This window comes from Cricetulus griseus, chromosome 6, assembly GCF_003668045.3.
Source record: "Cricetulus griseus strain 17A/GY chromosome 6, alternate assembly CriGri-PICRH-1.0, whole genome shotgun sequence".
In the NCBI taxonomy this organism is placed as follows: Eukaryota; Metazoa; Chordata; class Mammalia; order Rodentia; family Cricetidae; genus Cricetulus; species Cricetulus griseus.
The window spans coordinates 26,859,071-26,873,512 of record NC_048599.1 but is presented as its reverse complement, the minus strand read 5'-3'; the positions used below and the strand labels follow the sequence as shown (position 1 = coordinate 26,873,512).

The following is a 14,442-nucleotide window of genomic DNA, read 5'->3' as shown; positions in this document are numbered from 1 at the left end:
TCTACCAGAAGCTTCCAGAATAAGAATTCTTCACACTGCCCTCATGCCATGGGCTGGCCAGCCCGGCTGCCATCCCAGCTGAGATCTAGCTCTTCCAGTCGGTCCTCCCCAACATCTACTCCATCTACGAGCTGCTAGAGCATGTGGGAGGGCTGGTGCTGCAGACCCAGGTCCAGGATCATGCCATAACCGTCAAAGATGAAAACCTAAAGCATGGCTCTGATCGGAGATGGCAGCAGCCTGATACAGGACCATGGAGCAGCTCCAAGGAGCCTGAGAAACCCATGGAGGCTCACAGGGGAGATGCGTCAGTGCGGGAGGAGTCTGAAGAGCCTTGGTATCTGTGGAACAACTTTTTAAAAGGCAGATCCTGTGGGAAGATGTTTTTAAAGAGTGGGCTCACCAAATCGGAAGATGGCAGAGCAGAACCGCGTATGGAGAATGAGGAAACTAAAATGCAGAGATGAAGGGTATGGGAGCAATGGGGGACAGTGCCACTGGGGCTGCCACCGCTGCTTACCCTCGTGGGCTAGGAGTGTGTGTTGGTGCGCAGTACTGCCTGCGGGCTGCAGGCACAATGATTGTGCCCGGTGAGCCTCGGACCTGCCAGCATCGAGAGCAGAGAGGTGTGCGGTGGACTGGAGCTCTCTCAGATCCTGCCCCTGGATGCCTGCCTAGCCACAAGATCACCCTGACTCTAGGCAACAGCCAGATATCCAAAACGAGTCTCAGTGATGGTTCAATATTTATGATGCTTCAGAAACCAGAAACCTTGAACCAAACTAATGACCCATTGCAACGAATATTTGAATGTAAAGCTGCGCGCGCGCGTGTGTGTGTATGTGTGTGTGTGAGAGAGAGAGAGAGAGAGAGACAGAGAGAGAGAGAGAGGGAGAGGGAGAGGGAGAGAGAGAGAGAGAGAGAGAGAGAGAGGGGGAGGAGAGAGAGGGAGAGAGAGGAGAGAGAGAGAGGAGAGAGAGAGAGAGAGAGAGAAGAGAGAGAGAGAGAGAGAGAGAGAGAGGGAGGGAGAGCTGTGTGACACACTGCGGGTTTTCAATGCTACTTCAACAAACAAATATGAGACGGATAGGTGGGAAAGGAGGAGGAACAATGCGGCATGTGCAGGATGGAGAGAGGCGGAAACAGAGATGTAACATTGGTGGCATGTGGGAGGAGGCTGCAGTGGACATGGGACAGAGGAGCATGTCATTGCTGAGTAGGACTGGCAGGGTGGTGTGCAGCAGCCTGGAGCTTATGCAGACTCTTTCCAGAACACACTGCCCAACGGCACTATCGTCCTGGCTCTGATAAGATGTCCAAGATTAAGAACAGCTCATTCTCTGCTTTTGGGCCACCTGGAAAGACCCCCATCATCCATGCTGCCCCTGGAGGCCTTGTCAGTATCTGTGGTCCATGCTAACAGCTGGAGGACATGCTGGTATCCGTGGTCTGTGTAGCTAGCCACTCTATCCATGTTGATGCCCACAGTCTTGTTGATGTCTGTGGTTTGTGCCGCCACTGGAGGCCATGTTGATATCTGTGGTCCTGCTACCACCAAAAGCCATGTGGATGTCTGTGGTCTGTTCTGCCACTGAGGGCCATGAGGGTGTCCATGGTCCATGCTCCAGCTGAGGGCTATGTTGATGTCTGTGATCTGTGTTACCACAGAAGGACAAGTGGATACACTTGGTCTTGGTTGCCACTTGAAGCCATGTTGATGTCTGTGGGCCATGCTGCAGCTGAGAGCTGTGCTGCTACTGGAGGACATATTGAGGTCTGTGGTCTATGTTACCAACAAAGACCATGTAGATGACTGTGGCCTATGCTGTCACCTGAAGTCGTGTTGATGTCCATGGTCTGTACTGCCACTGGAGACAATATAGATGTCTGCGGTTCATGCTATCGCCAGAAATCATGCAGAAGTCTGTGTTGTCACTGACTGTAAAAAGCAAGGCAGCCGGGCATTGGTGGCACCTGCCTTTAATCCCAGCACTCAGGAGGCAGAGGCAGGCAGATCTCTGTGAGTTGGAGGCCAGCCTGGTCTCCAGAGCGAGTGCCAGGATAGGCTCCAAAGCTACACAGAGAAACCCTGTCCCAAAACAACAACAACAACAACAACAACAACAAACAACAACAACAAAAAAGAAGAAGCAAGGAAGCTACTTTTGTAGTAGTATTGATGACTGCAAACTCACAGTTGAGAAAGAGGGACATAGAAGGCTTCTCTGATTACCTCCCCCCATCCCCACCCTACCCTCCCTGCAAAAAGAAACAGTCTAGACAGGAAGTCATTGATAGGAACTCTTAAAAACTGTGACAGGAATGCTAAAGTGTAGCTCTTCCCAGTTGATGCCTTCTGGCAGGGGTGAGGGTGAGGAAGGACTCAGTTTTCTTTAAGGGGCTGGCCTGGGAGTTTGATCATGCTACAGTGAGTATATAGGCAACCCAAGATGGACTTGTGGGGTTTTTTCCCTTTTCTTTTTTTCTGGGAGGAGGTCACAGGGTGGGGTGGACCTGAGAGAACTGGGGAAGTGAGTGTAATCAGGTGCGTTATGTGAAATCCCCAAATAATCAATAAAAATGTTATGTTAGAAAAAAGAATTCTCTTGAGTTCTTTACTAGAGTTTAGTATGTGACGATGACACTGTCTCTTCCGGGTGCAGATTTCGGAGGGCATGGCCTTCATTGAGCAGAGGAACTACATCCACCGAGACCTCCGGGCTGCCAACATCTTGGTCTCCGCATCCCTGGTGTGTAAGATTGCTGACTTTGGCCTGGCACGGATCATCGAGGACAATGAGTACACAGCCCGGGAAGGTAGGGGACGCTGCCCTCCTGCAAGGGCTGGGAGATCTGAGCGTGGACACCTGTCAGAGAGACTGGAAACAGCTAAGGTCTGTCCTAGACTAACTCTTGCATCAAGTTTGACAGGGTCCTTGTGCACAGTGCCTTCGCTGACAAAATACCCAACAAAGGCTACTTAAGGAAGGCTTTATTTAATTTGGCTTATAGAGAGGACAGCCTATCATGGTGGGTCAGTAAAAGCATACAACTGGTCACATTGTGTCCACAGTCAGGAAACAGACAGGCAGATGCTGGTGTTCAGCTTGCTTTTTCGTTTTTATGTGCTGCACAGCCAGTGGGATGGAGCCGCCCACATTCAGGATGGGTCTTCCACCTCAACTAACCCTATTCGGGAAGTCCCTCACAGACATGCCCAGGGGGCCTTCTCCTGGGTGATTTTAGATCCTGTCAGGATGACAATGTTAATGTCACACACACAAGACTTGAAGAGGAACATTTCAGACCAGACTGACATGACAACTTCGGCAAGTACAGGTAGCAGTGAGGGGTGAGAGTAACTTTATGCACAGGAGACAAAAACAGAGCAATCTAAGTGTCCACAGACAGGGTGTGCATATCAACTGTATCATACAGGGGCTGGAGATGGCACTCAGTGGTGGAGGCTAGACTAACACAGAAGGCTATAGGTGTAATCCCCGTCACACTACATCAATGCCACCTGCAACTAAAGGGGAGATATGACATCCAAATGAAAGAGGCAAATCTAAACAGAGCAGATACCAGGAGGTTCCACAGATAGGCAAAAGTGAAGCCCCAGACTGAAATACCCTAACTGATGCCCATTAGCTGATGAACACATGAAGAAAATGTGGAGTATCCATAGCACAGAATTATGCTTGTGATAAAATGGAACGGAGTGTTGAAAGGCATGCGATGTGGCATACACTGGTCTTGGAAACATGCTAAGGGGAAGCCAGGCACAGATACAGATATCTGTTACCCTTGGTATGAACTTCCCAAGTGAGACAAAGACAACTGTGGTTGCCTAGGGCTGGGGGGTGGGGGGACTTGGGAGAAAGGGGTTCTGAGTGCTAGGGATGGGACTGGATGACATGTAATGAAAAAGTCTAAAATTCACAACTCTTCCACTATTATAAAAGTCACTGGAGTACACACTTTAAATGTGTGGATTTTATGCCCTGTAAATTATATCTCATTAAAGCTGTAAAATTCACTTATACATACAAAGCTGTGAACAGGGGCTAGCTAGAGTGGGGAGATACTGCCCAGGAGGAGCTGGAAAGAGCCTTCTGAAAGCCTTCTGCAAATGTTCTCTGCCTTAATCTGATTATCACAGGGGCTACTCAGCTTTGACCATCAAGTTAGACCTTAAATATCTGTACACTTTAGCCTAGTCTAGAGGTATAAGCTTGTAACCCCAGCTACTCTGGAGACTGAGATCACAAGTCCAAGGCCTGCCAGGACAAGTTAATGGTCCTGTCCTGTCTCAAAATAAAAAGTAAAGGGGCTGTAGTTCTGTGGCAGAGCACATGGCTAGCATGTACATTGTGCTAAACTCAATCTCAAGTAACACACACACACACACACACACACACACACACACACACACACACACCATTTGATTTCTGTCATGATTGGATAAAGTTTAAATTAAGTACAAAAATATAAAACGAAAAGTTGGCTATATAATCTAAGTCTGTAGAGAATAAGCGAGATATGAAGAAAACTCTAGATATAAAAGATGGCAGCTGAAGATGTTGCTTGATAATAGAGTGCCCGCCAAGCATGTTCAAGGTTCTGAGTTCACGTCTTAGTACCACATAAAACAAAAGTATGCAATAAAGAAAATGGCTGGCTTAGAGTTAAGGATGTAGATCCCAGCACTCAGGGATCTACATGAGTTGGAGCCAACCTGTAACGTGTAAACGCTGTCTCTCGAAAAGAAAGGAGGGGCTGGAGAGATGGCTCAGTGATGGAGAGCTCTTGGTGCTTTTGCAGAGAACCTGGGCTAAGTTCCTAGCACCTACATGATGACTTACAACCATCTATAACCCCAGTTCCGTGAAACACTTATCTAAATTGTTCATTATTAATAACTTAGGAGTCAGATGTTGGGGTAAAAACCTGATAGATCAAGAAAGCAGAGAAGAATGACCAGCTAACCCTGTCTCCACACTTCCCAGATCAAAAAAAAGGGGGGGGGGGCATGGAAATCTTTCTAAGCCCCTCCTTATTCCTTTCTGTGTCTCTCTATCATATTCTGGGTCCTCCAAAATCTCTATGGCTAATTCCAGTCAGTTAGTCATTGACTCCACCCTCTGATTCAAGGCCAACTTTAAATAGTCTCAGAGTGTCACAGTGAAATCAAATATCCTGCAACATTCCCCCCTTTTTGTCTAAATAAAAAGTAAAGATTTTTTATTCTAACACAGTAAAATTATATACAATAAGAAAATTTACCAGGTATTATCTTTAAAAAAGGAAAAGTTTTAACTCTAACATAGCAAAACTATATACAATAAGAACAATTATCAGGGGGGCTGGAGAGAAGGCTCAGAGGTTAAGAGCACCGGCTGCTCTTCCAGAGGTCCTGAGTTCAATTCCCAGCAACCACATGGTGGCTCACTACCATCCGTTATGAGATCTGGTGCCCTCTTCTGGTGTGCAGATATACATGGAAGCAAAATGTTGTATACATAATAAGTAAATAAAATCTTTTTTAAAAAGAACAATTATCAGGTAAGAATTACATTTACAATATCCATTTGTATTTAGCAAATTCAGAGAAATTACTCTGTTATCTATCCTATTTTGCTGAATCCTAAGTTTTATACCTAAACCACTTTCTGTCATAACTTCTATTACCATCCTAAAAATATCCTTTTAGACCTTAAAACGTTTTCTTAGATAAACAACTTAAACTTTTATGTCTCTCAACCTTATAAACCTTACATCTCTTTTCTAAGTTTCTTTTCTGAATTTGGTAACAAAGAAAATGTTATATCTAGTCTTCAACCCCTCAGAGACCCAAGAAGGGTGTAATATTACCCAAGTAAGCAGGAAGTACAAAGCAAACAACTTCCAAAACCATAGAAATGCAGAGACATCTGGCTGTCTGGACAGTCACCCCAGGTTCCTCTGCAACACTGGGTGTGCATCTTTGTACAGGCCTAGAATATCTGACAGACATTTCTGTGAAGCAGGAATTTTGAAAGACTGCTCTACTTTGTCTTGGCAAAGTTTGGCAGTTGTCTTCCTTTGTGTCCTGCTTGTCCAATTTGGACAGCATACTATCAGCAGTTGAGGCAAGGGCAATTTCTTGCCCAATGGCTAACTTTGCCAAAAATGAAAGCAAATTCCATATGGAGGTTCTTCGATGCCCATTATCTTCTCTGAAGTGATTGGTGCTGCCAGAAGCAGACGTATCACACTGTCATGAAAATCCTTATGTTATCAAAACATCTTAAATGCCGTATTCTGTAGATCTCTGAAGTGTATGAAGACCATCTATTTATCTAAAATATAGCTCTGACCTTGAAAACATACCTAACATGACTGCAAGTTTATCTTAAATGGTTTATAATAATAGCTTTCAAGGACTAGAACTTTACATTTTAAAATGAGCTGCATAGGCAAAATACCTTAAACAAGGGTGTAAACATATACACAGTATGTTAAAACAAAAATAACCTTAAATTTGTATCAATATACAAAACTCCCTTAAATGATAGTAGAAACATATATACAGTATGTTCTAACAAAAGTAACTTTAAATTTGAATCAATATACAAAAATCCATACCAATGTAAAATATTTGAGATTAATTGTTGCTTTTTAGTTTAAAAGTAGATTCAATAATCTACCCTTTTATCCTATCATTCTTATATCCTCCCTTTTTCATCTTTTCAAAAAGAGATCCCTGAATCTGACCGCCTTTGCTTAGTTTCCTCTCTGGCCATGACCAATAACAACTTGCAACTAACCCCTCCCTAAATGATGATAAATATCCATAACCCTCCAAACAACCAAAAAACACCCCCACCTCTTGGGAATATGGATGTCATGTTCTTTTGGGGGGGGCAGTTTCGAGATAGAGTTTCTCTGTGGCTTTGGAGGGTGTCCTAGAACTAGCTCTTGTAGACCAGGCTGGTCTCGAACTCACAGAGATGCGCCTGCCTCTGCCTCCCAAGTGTTGGGATAAAAAGCGTGTGCCACCACCACCCAGCTGGGTGTCATGTTCTGTTTTTTTAAGATTTATTTATCTATTATGATTTAGTATGTGTACAGTGTTCTATCTGCACGTTGCCTTCAGGCCAGAAGAGGGCACCAGATCTCATTACAGTCGGTTGTGAGCCACCATGTGGTTGCTGAGAATTGAACTCAGGACCTATGAAGAACAAGCAGTGCTCTTAACCACTGAGCCATCTCTCCAGCCCGGGTGTCATGTAAAATTGTTTCCTGTTTTCTGGTGGCAAAGACATCTTTAGGGGACCCTGGGAAAAATGAGATAATGGCCAAGTCCTGGGAGAGCTAGCTATTGTCCAGTCTTGGTGTGATGGGAAAGGTCAGTGCTTACTTGAAGTCCTGGCTGGAGTAGTCTAGGAGACTGGACCATCTTAACTGTCTGATTTGAAGCTGTCCTGAGCAGTTTGTAGTCCAAAGCTGATCTTTGGGTTGTGTTTGTCAGCTTAGTGGCATTATCACAATCTCGGGGGATTCATCACTGCAGGGCCCCCATCATCTTCTCAGAGACCTCAAAGGTCTCCAAGGAATGGTCATGGTTCCCTGCAGAAAGTGTAAACATTTTAAAAATCATATGTAGCAGATTGCCAAGAGGTTAGAGGACCACAGTCTGTTAAATACATCCAGGGTACACAAACTTAGTTCCTAGTTATCTGCTTCAGACTCAAGCCCAAAATCACATACAGGAAGCTAGATAAAGCTTATTTCCAGAATTAGTTAATACTCTGTATAACCATTAATATCATGACAAAGTTTAAATATATATGTATATATCCTTATAAAATTTAAAATAATATTTATAAATTAAGAGTATTAAAAGAAAGTATTCAAGAGTCAAATGGAAACCAAAGGATGATAACATTAATGGCAATAGAATCGTCCCATACATTTTGTTTTCTTCTGTCCCATACGAGGTTGCTCTTCTGACATGAGACAGGGATTTTGCATTTTCCTTTAACAAACATCTGTGGGCTTAGAGAAGGAGAAAGAGAACCACACTCCAACTCCAAAGCCAGCTTTAATTTTTAATTGAATTGGAACCACAAAAAGGCCATTTGCCTCATATGTCTGTAGAGAAGTTGCAAAGATTGGGAACACTAATTCAAATTAGCGTCATGTGACAGAGCCATGAGGGTGGAAAGTGGCATGGGGGGAAGGCCTTAGTCACTGGTGTTGGCAGTGACACTGGCTCTTTCCACAGGCAGGAGCCAGCCCTAAGAGGAGGCATTAGAGTTGACACGGCAGTTTGGACTGCAGCAAGAGTCTGTGGCTAAGCGTCCTCAGATCCCTCCCTGGGTCCTGGTTAAGTCGCTTTCTTCCCCTGATGCTGCTGCTTTCGTGATGAAGCCAGTCAGGGTTATGTCCAGCTCTGAAAGGCTCCCGTGCTCATGGGTGCTTAGGGTGATGTGTGCCTTGTGGACATTAAACCGTTAGAGATGGTGGTCTAGCTTCTCAACCTATAGGACCACTCTGGCCATGAAGCCAAGCGCCCTACTGAAGTCTTTGAAATGGAACTGCTTGAAGCTCTCTAGCTCTTCCCACCTCTCAGCCCTGCTGCTGGTCCTGCCCCTCAGCATTCAGCCTATATCTCTGCCAGCCATGATGGGGCATGGACAGCAGATGGCAGCAGAGAGCGATTGAGAGCTGGGCTATAATCTCCAACACTGACTTTCACCATTGTGATGGTGCAGAAATAGTTGCATTCAGAAGAAATGATGCAAAGGTGAGCATGGTGGCACATGGCTCCAATCTGGGAAATAGGGGGGTGGAGGCAGAAGGATCAGGAGTTCGAGGCCAGCCTAGGCTATAAGAGAGCCTGTCTCATAAGAATGAATGAATGAATGAATGAATGAATGAGTGAATGAGTGAATGAGTGTGAGAGTGAGTGAGTGAGTGAGAGTGAGTGAGTGAGTGAGTGAGTGAGTGAGTGTGCTCACCATTTGGATATTGGTTTCTTTCCCAGTCTGGTGATATGCTGCTGTCTTCCCTCATGATGCTAAGTCAGAGCAGTGAGCTACAGCTCTGATTTAGTCACCAGAGGAAACACAAAGAAGCCACGGTGTGACGCTGCTGAACTAAGTGTTAAGTGAGCTAAGTGTTCAAGGCATTTTTAACTTCTGGTTTTTGCCTTACTGTGGGTTTAATCGGAAAATAATCCTAAATCTAGGAGCAGCTACAGACAGACCATGTTCACCAGTCAGACTGGAATGAAGACAAATACCCACAAACAGCTAACCAAACCCATCCTAGGGGGAAGGAGGGAGGGGTAGGGAAGGGACACCCAGTGAAGGGCAAACCTCAGGCAGCAGCTGAGGTCCCTCCTGCACCCCATGGCTGGGGGTGGGGTGGGCTGAGGTATCAGCTGTAACCTGGACTCAAGCCACCCTGAAGCTCCTCCATCCCCAAAGACCTCCAGGACCCCACTTGTCAGTTATAATTCACCAGGTATCACCTGGTGTCGAGGCGGCACCTGGTCCCCAAAGCAAGCGCCTGCATTATATCCCTATGCTCATTCCTCCTCGCTTCAGCTGTCTGTCCTCAAGACAGACATCTCTTGATACCATGGATGTAGGAAGCACATTGCAAGGACATCACTGTTTGCAGGGGGCAGCAGGTGTCCCTGTCCTGGTTCCTCTCTTCCTAGCAGAGCCCCAGCCCTCACTGCTCCCCAGACTCACTCTGATTCTGTCCAACCCTGCAGGAGCCAAGTTCCCCATCAAGTGGACAGCTCCTGAAGCCATCAACTTTGGTTCCTTCACCATCAAGTCAGACGTCTGGTCCTTTGGTATCCTGCTGATGGAAATTGTCACCTATGGCCGGATCCCTTACCCAGGTAGGCACAGGGACGTGGGCCTAGGGGTGTGTCTAGAGCCCAACCTGGCCATGGCCCATCTTCTCAGCATGCCTATTAAACTCAGCTCTTGATCATCCTCCAATCTCTCTTTACCTTTCCCATTTCAATCAGAGGTACCACCATCTACCATTCCTCAGCCTGCAATAGGGGATTTGTTGGCTGTTTCTTCTTTTGCACACCCTATTGCACCTAAGCAATCAGAGCTCAGTGCAGGAAGTAGATGAGAAGATCTGGAGAAGCCAGAACTGGCAGGGTGTGGGTATGGTAATGAATGTAGCTGTTCACTGAAGTGTCTAGGAAACCATGAGACGGCATTGGGCTGGGAAGAAGTCAAATGATTTTTTTTTTTGAGATAGGGTTTTATGACGTATCCCTGGCTGGCCTGGAACTTGCTATGCAAACCAGGCTGGCCTTGGAGACCCATCGGCCTCTGTCTGCCAAGTTCTGGGCCTAAAGGTGTACACACCACACCTGATGGTTTCTATCTTTAAGAGATGCATGCTTGAGGCTGGAGAGGAGGATCAAAGGTTAAGAGTACTCTTGCAGAGGATGGGGGTCCAGTTCCCAGCACCCACATGGAAGCTCACAGCCATCTGTCACTCCAGTTCCATGGGATCTGATACCCTTTTCTGGCTTCCAAGGGCACCAGCATGTACATGGTATATATATATGCACGTGTATATATGCACACATATGTACAGAAAATAAAATAAATAAATGTGAGGGGCAGGCTTTGGTTCAATATGAATGGATGAGAGGATGTGAACAAGGTGGCACCAGGCAACTGGGGACAGGGTGGTGGCACTAGAAACAGAGATAACCTCATGAACTGGGCCATATTTCAAAAGAAGCAGAGAGAGAGTCAAGGATGGCTGTCCTGGCATGGAAGGAGCTTGGGCATCTGAGTTGATTCACTTGGGGTGATATATAGACATCCAAGTAAGAGGTTTAAGGTTTCTTTGGTTTTGTTCTTAATCATTGCGCCATCTCTTTAGCAACCCCCCCAAATTAAAAAAAAAACAAAACTAAAAGTAAAAATAAGGTTGGTGATTATAGGTATCTCATGGCTGTTTTATAGATAACAAATGTAAACTTGAATAGAATAAGGAAATAATCCTATTCAGAGTGACCTTGAGTCTGGTTTTGTGGGTATACTAGTAAAATCCAGGCAGAGGATTACATAACCTACATCCATTCAGATGCCTGAGGCTGCAGTTAACAAAACTAATGGACAACCAGCCGTGGTAGCGCACACCTTTAATGCTAGCTCAGTGAGTTTGAGGCCTATATAGTGAGGTCTATATAGTGAGTTCCAGGATCAGAGCTACATTGTGAGCCCTGTAGAGATAGGGGCTGGAGAGATGACTCAGCTCTTAAGAACACTGACTGCTCTTCCAGAGCACCTGGGTTCAGTTCCCAGCACCTATATGGCAGCTCACAACTGTCTGTAACTCCAGTTCTAGAGGATCTGATAGTCTCATACAGATATCCATGCAGGCAAAATATCAATGCACATGAAATAAAAAATAAATAAATATAGAAAAATGAGAGAAGGGGAGAGGGAGAGAGAGAGAGAGAGAGAGAGAATGTCGACCAAGAGTGGTGGAAACAGTAGGTTGGTTAATACTCTAATGCTCTGCCTCCTATGAGATCTGGCGTGGTTTGGTGGTTAGACAAACTCAGCAACTGGACAGCTATCAGGACTTAGTTTTTGAATCTTCCCCATATATTCAGATGGTAACTGCAGTTCCATTTGTCACTCCCCACACTGACTAAATTCTGCACCTCTTTCTCAGGCATGTCAAACCCAGAGGTGATCCGGGCACTAGAGCATGGGTACCGAATGCCTCGACCAGAGCACTGCCCAGAAGAGCTTTATAGCATCATGACCCGGTGCTGGAAGAACCGACCAGAGGAACGGCCCACCTTCGAATACATCCAAAGTGTGCTGGATGATTTCTACACGGCCACTGAGAGCCAGTATCAGCAGCAGCCTTGATGGGCAGGACATGAGCAGAGCCAAGCCCCAGGAGTACCTGTGACATGCTTAACCTTCTGGGCCCACTCCCAGACACCAACCCTCCCTTTACACACTCCAGCCACAGATTCTTCAGCTGTCGAGTGGGTGGGGTGAACTTTGCAATCTCTTTTTGACTCTAGTCATCTGCATTCTGCCATTCTCAGGGTTCCCAAGTTGGTATTTCTTATTTGCCTGAGAGGAATGAATTCAAGCTATCGTCTGTGGTTTAAGTGGGAACCTTAAAATAGTATTTAAATAAAGATATGAATGTCAAAGGCCTTCCCCAAAGGTCAGCTTCTCTGTTCCCAAATGTCTATTTGCCTTCATGCTGTGTGATGTGTCAGAGAGAAGGACCTTCCCAGAGGCCACAAGTGTGAAGAAAAGAGAGAATCTAGGTGGAGAGATGGCTCAGTCAGTAAAATGCTTGTCTGGCAAGCACAGGGACCTGAGTTCAATCCCCGGAAATCATGTAAAAATGCTGTGTGTGGTAGTGTGCATTTGTAATCCCAGGAGGGGCGGGGGAGGGTGGGAAGTGGAGACCAGAGGCTGCCTGGGACTCACTTTCCAGGCAGTCTATCCTAATTGGTGAGCTCCATGTGAGAGACTCATCTCTAAGGAGACGGATGGCATCCTGGAGAATGACACCTGAGGTTACCCTGTGACCTCTACATACATGTACACATATATCATACACACAGCACTCACCTATGCATAAAAAGGGGAAAGATTAGAAGCAATGCTCAATCTTGCTGGCTGTACCAGCTTCCTTTTGTTTCTGTAACAAATCCCCACAAGCTTGGGTGGCTTCAGACAGCATGCGATGGGGAAAGCCTTGAGTGCCAAATGGGCTAGCAGGGCTTTGCTGCTCCTGCTAAGGGAGCTAAGGGATTCAAGGGGAGGGATCGCTTCCTTGCCTTTTCTGGCTTCCTTTTCTGCCTTCACCTTTGACTGGCATTTCTCCACACCACTCCAAGCTCTACTTACATCTTCTGGCCTCCCCTTCATCTTCATCTCCGCAGCCTCTAAAGTAAGGACACTGGACTCGCCTAAATAAGCCAGAAGGATCCTTCTGCTTCATGATCCTTACTCATGATTGCAAAGTCCCCTTTGCCAAGGCAACATTTTTCTCAGCTTCTAGGGATTCACACATGCACACCTTTGAGGAGCCACTACTCTGCCTACAACACTGGCCCCTGGGTGCTCTGTGGTTTTGCCTTCCTTTCAGAAGCTGGCCCTGTCAGGACACCACATATGATCTCTCTCCTGTCGAGCCATACTAATACACGAGCTAGACCTCCCTTGGAGATGCTGGCCATGCCACACAGACATCATGATTGCTAAGATGGGCTTCATCACTGCAGGAGACCTTGGGTCTGAAGGTAGGACTGCTGAGAAGGGCCCTGGTACTTTGTAAAAGATGTTCTTGGTGGCCCAGGAGGGAGACTGGCAGAAAGTAGAGGGGACAAGAAGGTGATAGACAATTTCTGCCTATCATCTCAGCTAAAAGTTCTTGGCAGTTGGATATTGTCACGGGGTTGGGGGGTAGAGAGAGGGGATGGTGACTATGGGACAGAGTGCAATGATACTTCCAAATCATGGCATCTCCCAAAGGATCTGTATCACAGCATCCCCTAGGATGGCATAAAACCCTGAATTTACTGAAGTCAGTCTGCATCCCTCAGTAGCTCATGGGTCTAAGAACAGTAGAGACTAAGGCTAGCTGGATTTTAATATACATTCTCAGGAGAGAAACAAGGTGACTGTTCTCCCCGTTTTTACACTACAACCAACATTTCTGACCAGGGACATCTCTCCTTGACAGCTACCCTACAGCAAGGGTCACCCACTGGATGGGGTATCCTTTCTTCTAACTCAGTTCTAACCCTAACTAGTTGGAGGTACTGTCAGATCCCACAGGCTGGGGGCTCAGTCCCCACAACTTCCTCCCTCCACATTAGATGCCAGATGAAAGCTGCAGGTTGTTTTACTAGGCTCTCACTGGCTGCCTATAAGCCAGGCTCCCCACAGCTCCCTCCTTGAGTTCCATTGATTTGTTCAAGCTGCTCAGGGAACTCAGGAAGAGAATGGGTTTTACTGTTTTATCATAAAGGATACAACCAAGGAAACGATGACAAAATGCACCGTGGGAAAGGAGCTACGTGGCACTTCCACGTCCTCTTTAGACCCGCCACTCCATAGACATCTCCACACACCCAGCTGTCTGGAAGCACTCTGAACCCTGTCTTTCAGAGTTTTATGGAGACTTTATCGCCTAGGTGTGATTGCTAATAAACTGGGTAGGAAAATTCAGCAAGGCCTGTCTTAGTATTTTTTTCTCTCTATGTGGCTTCCATACCTTCAGGCTATGGGTTAGAATCCCACTGGAGTGAGAAGACCCTTATCACATGCTATACAACAAAAGTCACCTCCCAAATAGAAAGGGGGTTGCCATGACCTACTTAGGGAAGACAGTTTAGCTTTTATGGACTGACTTGAGGAG

General features: G+C 46.1%; 1 protein-coding gene across 1 annotated transcript in view; it reads left to right on the top strand.

The window, feature by feature from the left end:
• The window catches only part of Hck (HCK proto-oncogene, Src family tyrosine kinase), a 30,433-nt gene extending 18,459 nt beyond the window's left edge, over positions 1-11,974 (top strand). The window contains exons 10-12 of the mRNA XM_035446967.1: positions 2,664-2,817; positions 9,770-9,901; positions 11,719-11,974. Coding sequence (XP_035302858.1) covers positions 2,664-2,817; positions 9,770-9,901; positions 11,719-11,921 — 489 coding nt within the window. The 3' untranslated portion in view covers positions 11,922-11,974. The remainder of the gene's footprint in view (positions 1-2,663; positions 2,818-9,769; positions 9,902-11,718) is intronic.
• Positions 11,975-14,442: the final 2,468 nt, after the last annotated feature.